The sequence below is a fragment of the Crocodylus porosus genome, unplaced genomic scaffold (assembly GCF_001723895.1).
Source record: "Crocodylus porosus isolate Cpor-Errol unplaced genomic scaffold, CroPor_comp1, whole genome shotgun sequence".
Lineage (NCBI taxonomy): Eukaryota > Metazoa > Chordata > Crocodylia > Crocodylidae > Crocodylus > Crocodylus porosus.
In genome coordinates, this window is record NW_017728948.1 from 75,542,758 (window position 1) to 75,550,070 (window position 7,313).

Genomic DNA, 7,313 nt, shown 5'->3' on the forward strand with positions numbered 1-7,313 from the left:
GGGGGAACAATTGTTCACCAGAGCGCAAGGGATGACAAGGTCAAACAGTTATAAACTCCATCAAGATCATTTCAGGCTGGACATAAGGAAGAATTTCTTTACTGTCCGAGCCTCCAAGGTCTGGAATAGCCTGCCATCAGAGGTGGTTCAAGCACCCACATTGAACGCCTTCAAGAGAAATTTGGATGCTTATCTTGCTGGGATCCTATGACCCCAGCTGACTTGGATGATCTTCTGAGGTACCTTTCAGACCTAATGTCTATGAAATCCACCTCTGCTCCCCCTCCTGCCCCCGCCCTCTGCTGAGAGAGGCAGGTGGGGGAGCAGAAGCTGCACAGATGGTGGGGAGAAGATAGGAGAAAGAGGCTGCAGGGAACAGATGACAGGGTGCAGAGGTAGTGGGGTCTGGGGCATGGGCGGGGGCTACAACCCTGGGTAGAGGCTACAGCCCAAGCCACAGCAGTTACCTGCTCTGCCATTGCCCTCATACTTGTTTCTAAGATAAGTGGATTTCCCCCCATATTAAATGGAGGGAGGAAATCTCATCTTACAATTGAGTAAATACAGTAAATGGGATCATATTGTGCGGCTGCTATTGACAGCAGCTCCCTGCCAAAACTCAATGGCTCATAAGGTCCCTTCCAGTTCTGCGCTTCTACATTTCTAAGACACTTACTCATATGATATCTGCCTGTATCAGGCCCAGTATTGTCCTATACTCACAAGTTGATAAAATGACTTACAAGTAAGTTTTGTAAGTGCATTTTAAAAAAGTGTAATACGTGAAATCCTCAAGCAATTGTTTCCTCTAGGCATCTTACATTAAATGAATTGTATGCAGCAGAAAAATCTCTTCCAACCAAGCTACAAGCAATACAGGTTCTATCATGTTGCTCTAATTGGTAGTTTATGATAATTTTCTCTTTGCATACAATTTCTTTCCCCTTAGATCCACACAAACTTCTCAGGTGTGGAAACTTGTGTGGAGGGCCTCATTTCATGCACACCTTTTTTAAAGACAACTATCAATGATATTAAATACTCTGCAAACTTACCTCCAGAATTCCATCCTAACTTCTCGGTTTTGCCTGTTTAACTGTGACCAATGTTATCCACTGTCAGATTTTAGAGTGGCTTGAGCAATGAGCACTAAAAAAAGGACCATGATGTGGGTCGGAAGTGTTATGCTTAAATGGTTACTTACTTGGGAATAAAACTTTGTTCCTTAAATTCTCCAGTGCCCAGCTGTCCTTCAGACCCAGCTCCCCAGGAAAAAACCTTTCCTTCATTGCTAACAACTAGCGAGTGTTCTTTCCCACAGCTCACACGAGTAATAATCTGTGCTTCCAATGCTTGGACTTGCTCTTTCAGTGGAGACAAAAATACAAGTTACAAAAAGAAAAGTAATGTTAAAAAAACATACCTTCTTACAGCAAAAGATTAGTTATGCACCTAGAAGAAAAAGAATATTGTGGCAATGTTGGAAGAACTTTACAAGACTTTGATACTACAGAAATATTTAGTGTGATCAGACTAAAATCTTAATTCACCTTTCCCAAGTTTTCTGTTCTTTTTCTGTATTTGTTCATTAGAAATTGTATAGTATTTTTATTTAAAAAGCTAACTTTTCATCTTTGATACCAGAGACAGTTCATCATATGTTCATAATACCCCAAACCATGGCATCCAAGATCTGGTTCCCCAGCAATCCACCAGATGAGCTAGCAGAAAAGCTAATATACAGGAGCAGGAAATTTTCCTGGAAGCCATGATTCTGTAGGAATCCTGCATGTGGTTCATCAAAGCTTCATGGAACTGGATATGTTGCTATGAAACATTTCAGGTCCTGACAAAACCAGGTCTAATCACTCAATTCTCAGTTCTACTTACAAACTAAGATACACATAGAGAGAAGGCCAGGTACCCTGGATTACCTGAATAAAAAAACTTGGAGGTCTGGGGTCTTAAGGTAACACTGATCTGCCCTAAGTCCCAGCAGATTTGAAGAGCTGATCTGAAGTTTATACTACTCTGATACTGTGGTGACTACATGTCGATCTGGTTCCCCCTGCACCAAGTCATCTTAATATGAAACCTTAATTACGAACTGACACTTTACCTACAAACTTGACCACTCAGGCCAATGCCAACTCACTGATGCTCCACTGGATGCTTCCAGGGTTTGTGTTGAAGGAATTTCAACTCATAATCATCTTCAGTTCTTTGAAGAAAACTCACTTCCTATGGTATCATGGAAACAGTGAACATATGAACAAGGGCAGAGAGCTATTTATAACCCATAGTAAACCACAAGACTTTCAGTTTACTGACTAGACAAACTGAAGAGTTTATAATAGGCATTTCAAAACCATATAAAAAGGTTATTATGGATCCCTGGGGCATGTTTTTAACCCTCCTGTAAATCAGAGAATTTGACAGCATGTTTGTAAAGGTGAATAGTTTGGTATTACCAATGCAACAGTCCTCAAAAAGGAGGGATCCATGCAGGGATTTACAGTGTATAATCCAATTATACTTCAATAGAAGTGTGCAAGACAGGAGGCAATCTGTAAAAAAGAGATTATCAGCAGCCTTTTTTCTCATTATAGTGCCAAATATGGCTACTATCTCAGCCAAATACAAATTTTCAGGAGACTTTATTTTTATTAAAACTGTAACTCCTCATGCACGTATCTTCCTCAATATCACTAATATGTTTTAGCAGAGAATATATGTGTATACTTTATACCAAAAATCCCAACTGATGTTTTTTGATAAACTTTCTTCACCTAATGGTTGCTGTTGTATGTGTCCACTTTTCTAACTAAGGGCATATACATTTATACTTCATGTGGTTTCACTAGAATGATTCTGACACGCTGTGGTTTGGATGTTTTTTATCCATAATCATACAGCAAAGTCTATGGTGCCATGCAACTATTGATTTCTCTGCTTTAATCTTTAGGGACACAGCCTTTGGTTAACAGCATAACACTCTCTGCTGAAATATAAGTCATCTTGTCTGCATTATATGAAACTTGACAACATTCCAGCTATAAGACTCTGTGTGTGTGTGGGTGTGTGCGCACGCCCACATATATGTATATGCATTAGGGCTCTGCGAAGCTTCAGTTGCTGATTCGATTCAGAGGAAATTTGGCCAGATTTGGCAGCCAAATTGATTCAAAGCCTCTGAATCAATTCAGAAAAGATTCAGAGAGATTTGGAGATTCGGGCAGTCCCTACTTGCCACTGCAGGGAGCTAGACCTGTACTCTGTGCTGGTAAGTGGTAGGAAAAGTGGGGGCTGGAGGAGAAGGGAGGGGACCCCCCACCAGACTCCATCCCCTGCCTGATCTCCCAACCCCCAAGACTACCCCCACCCAACCCCCACCCACTCGCTCAGCCCTGTCAATGGATGCCCTGCTCAGCCCCAGCATCCCGGTGCTTTAAAAAAAAAGCCCTGCAATCACTGGCTGCTGCAGCGGCCATCAGGGCCTCTGGGGGCTCGTGGCAGAACCCCCCATGCAGCGCAGTGGGGGGCAGCAGGGATCGTTCCCCTGCCCCCCAACCCTTCCACCTGGCAGGGCTTTTTTTTTTTTTTTTTTAAGTACCAGCATGAATCTCCAAATCAGACTCAGCTGAATAGATTTGGGACAGTGATTTGAATCATCGAATCAAATCACTGTCCTCCAAATTGGGCAAATCCGAATCGAAAGCAAATACTAGCTACTTTGCACAGGCCTAATATGCATGACAGTGTTAAATGCTCTTGTCATCTGTTATTATTTCAAGTTGGTGAAAGCCATGTGGAGCATAAACATATATGCCCTTACTCAGAAAAATGCATGCATACAACAGTAAGTATTAAGCAAAGAAAGCTCACACACATACACACATATACAGATATATATATAAAGAAAAAGCTTTCTTTGCTTAAAGCTCATATATCTATATAAATATAGATACATATGAAAGCAAAGAAAACAAAGAAAGCAAAGGTAGACAGAAATATCTATCGATTGATATATGAGCTTTCTTTGCTTAATGCTTACTGTTGTGTCTGTGCTTTTTTAATTAAGAGTCTGTGTGTGTGTGTGTGTGCGTGCGTGTATAGTATAGGGGTGTAGGTTGTAGCTGTACTGGTTGACATAGGCAGGCAAGGTTCTTTCAGTTTACATCTTCACTGACTGCCTATCTTGCATGAATACCAGCTCAGTCTCTGGCTTCTTTACTATTCATTCCATCCAGGAAGAGCACACACCAACTACAGAGACTTCCTCAGCCTGATGAAGGGTTTTTAAACCTGAAAGCTTGCTAAATTTTTTTCCCAACTTTTAAGTTGGTATAATAAGAGATATCAGATTCACCCGAAGAACCTTGTATGCATATATACTATAGTATATACTCTGTGTGTGTGTGTGTGTGTGTGTGTGTGTGTGTATTATTCTAATGTTATAAAAGCCTACGCCTGTTTGTCTGTAACGCTTTATTCCCGCTCTGATTGGCTGACGGAAACAGCCGGAGCGCTCCAAGTGTTGGGGAGTGCCGCCATGATTCCAAAGCTGTGCTGAGGACCGGACAAAGGGTGGGGGACCTGAGGCAAGGCTCCCCCATCCTGCTCCCTGCAAGGGGGAGGGGGAGCAGGGGCCAGCAGTGCAGAACAGCAGCAGAACAGCGGCAGCATGGGGCGTTAGGTGGTGGTACTACATCCCAGGCCCCTCCCGTCATTCTTGACGGGCAATTGGCTAGCATGTGTGTGTGTGTGTGTATTATGTACACACACAGTACGTGTTGGAATACATTCAGGGAAGAAAAAGGAGGAGATAATATGATGGGGCAGATTTAATACAAAGCCCCATTCAGAGTTTTTGTGAGACTATAGTTAGGGGTGGATCCATCCTTTCCCAGGTCGGACTACACCTCTGTGCCTGTGCTGGGGAGAAGAGGAGTGATCAACAGACACAGGCAAGAAAGACAACAGCAGACGCAGAGTTTTGAGCCTCAGCAGATGACTGAGACAGGCAACAGAAAAAGAAAAAGAAACTGAAAGTAGCAGGGCCCTGGAAAGAAGCCAGCTGCTGAAAACCCTGGAGCCTGGGAAGCTGAAACCTGCAGCCCAGGCAGTAATCGAAACTCATCAGTGCAGCACCAACAGCAGCAGCAGCAGATTCTTCTGTCCCTTCCCTTCCTGGGCAGATGCAAAAAGAGAGAGGAAACAAACCAAAACAGTGGGGGAAAAAAACAGAACAGAAAAAAAATCTCAACCTGAGCCCTCCTCATTTGCAGCTACTGAATGTGGGTCCGTACATCTGCTTTTAGTGACTGCCCCTGTGCTTTGTACAGAGCTCCAGGGTGATGACACATCCCCCCACCAAAATAATAAAATCAGTCTGATAGCTGGCTGGTGGGCAAACCTGGCAAAGGAGTTTTAAGAAAAAAAAAAAAAAAAGGCCACCTGTGACCGCGCCCCGGGCATTGGGTCTGGGAAAGCCTGTGCTGTTCTATGTGCCTGGCACTTCCTTTGCCTGTACAGCTGTGTCTGGATACCCAAAGCCTGGGAAAACAATCCCAGCTGTGCCCCCTCTGGGCAGCGCCACCCCGCTGGCACATCAGCAGCAGTAGTGGGGACCCCAGCTTCCAGAAAGATACCCATCTCCTGTATATCCAGTTCCTGGAACATCTGGCATATATTGAAATGATATGTCCTCCTGCCCCCACGGGTTTGTTTTTTTCATAACTCAAACTAGGCGAATAGTTTCAGTTGACCAGACTTTTTGTGTGTCATTTTAGTAGAGAACAGAAGAGAGCCAACCCTTCACATCAGAAGAGGCTGTTGGTTGTAGCCCTGTTGATCTAAGGCAGCAGTTCCCAATCTGAGGTACATGTACCACCAGTGTCAAGCAGACAACCTGTCAGTGGTACACATTAAGAGATTGAGTATAATGACTATATGACAAAAATTTGCTGGTGATATTTAAGGCTGAACTGAAAAAATTTGCTGGCGATACTTCAGGAGGTATCATTTTAAGTTGGTGGTGTGCAATCTGCCAGAGTTTGGGAACCGCTGGTCTCAGGACACAGGCAGGCCAGGTTCCTCGGGTAGATGTGGCCTCGTTTATTAGACCAACTAAATAGTTGGAGGAAGTTCTTTGCAAGCTCTCGGGCACAAACACTACCCAAACAAACAAAAATAAAAGCAATCTCCCAACGCCTGGAGAAGCCCAAAAGCTCACCGAGGACTTTTCCCAACCATTTAGTTGGTCTGGTTAATAAAAGATGTCACCTGCTTTAGAAGAGAATGAAATCATCCTCACGAGGGATGTCTGGGGCTGGATCCGCACAGAGCTGCTGCTCCCAGGCCGGGGGGAAGAGCCCGCACCCAAGGGCGGCAGCCGCCGCAGGAGCCCGCGAGCCCCTCCCGCCGTGCCCGCTCACCTGGCGCGTAGCTGCGGGCCGGGGGCGGCCGCCTGCCCAGCTGCCCGCGGTCATTGTCCCCGCAGGCCCACACGGTGCCCCCCGGGCGCAGCAGCAGCGTGTGTCGCTCCCCGCACGCCGCCTCCCGCAGCGCCGGCCCCGGGCGGCACGACACGGCCGCCGCCGCCGCCGCCGGCCCCAGCCCCAGCTGCCCGCACGAGCCCGCGCCCCAGCAGCGCGACATGTCGCTCGGCCTGGCCCTGGCCCTGGCCCTGCCCGCGGTGCGGGCGGCAGAAATGGGCCGGCTCTAGCCTGGCACCAGGGACGCGGCCACAAGGGCGGGGATCCCTTTCTCTTTTGCTCTGAGCTGCGTTCATTGAGGCTGGAGGAGGGACTGAAGGCGGGGGCACGGTTCACTGCAGCTTCACCTGCCTGCATGCCAGAACAGCAGATGGCAGAAGTTGGTATGTGATGGTTGCCAGAGGAGCGAAGAGAGAACTACCTGAAGGGGGCTGCAGGGAGGCTGGAGCCGGGCTGTTCTCAGTGGTGACAGATGACAGAACAAGGAGCAACGCTTTCAAGTTTGCAGCAAGGGAAGTGTAGGTTAGAGATGAGGAAAAACTTCAGTATTGCCAACTCTCGTGATTTTTGGCATTGCTCTTAAAGTCTGCACTTCAGGAGCTTGAAAAACTTAGATAGTTAGATAGCCAGCTCTTTCTTCTACCTATCTAGATAATAGAGCTAAGTGTTGCACATCCCTGAAGCATAGACTTTAAGAACAATGCCAAAAATCATGAGAGTTCGCAACACTGAAACTTTCTCCCTGGAAGAGTGGTAAAACCTGGAACAGGTTACCCAGAGAGCCCCAGAAAGGGTCGAGCAACACCACACTCATCT

At 46.1% G+C, this 7,313-nt stretch overlaps 1 protein-coding gene across 8 annotated transcripts in view; it reads right to left on the reverse strand.

Moving 5' to 3' along the window:
• LOC109321966 (probable E3 ubiquitin-protein ligase HERC6) overlaps window positions 1-6,722 on the reverse strand; it is a 47,274-nt gene extending 40,552 nt beyond the window's left edge. For 4 of the 8 annotated variants that reach the window (XM_019552712.1, XM_019552708.1, XM_019552711.1 and 1 more), the window contains exons 1-2: window positions 6,438-6,718; window positions 1,205-1,364 (exon numbers count right to left, since the gene is read on the reverse strand). In XM_019552712.1, the coding sequence (XP_019408257.1) occupies window positions 1,205-1,364; window positions 6,438-6,660 (383 nt within the window). In that variant the 5' untranslated portion in view covers window positions 6,661-6,718. Of the gene's footprint in view, window positions 1-1,204; window positions 1,365-6,437 lie in introns of those variants that run through there. The other 4 variants (XM_019552707.1, XM_019552706.1, XM_019552714.1 and 1 more) reach the window with 3 other exon arrangements.
• Window positions 6,723-7,313: the final 591 nt, after the last annotated feature.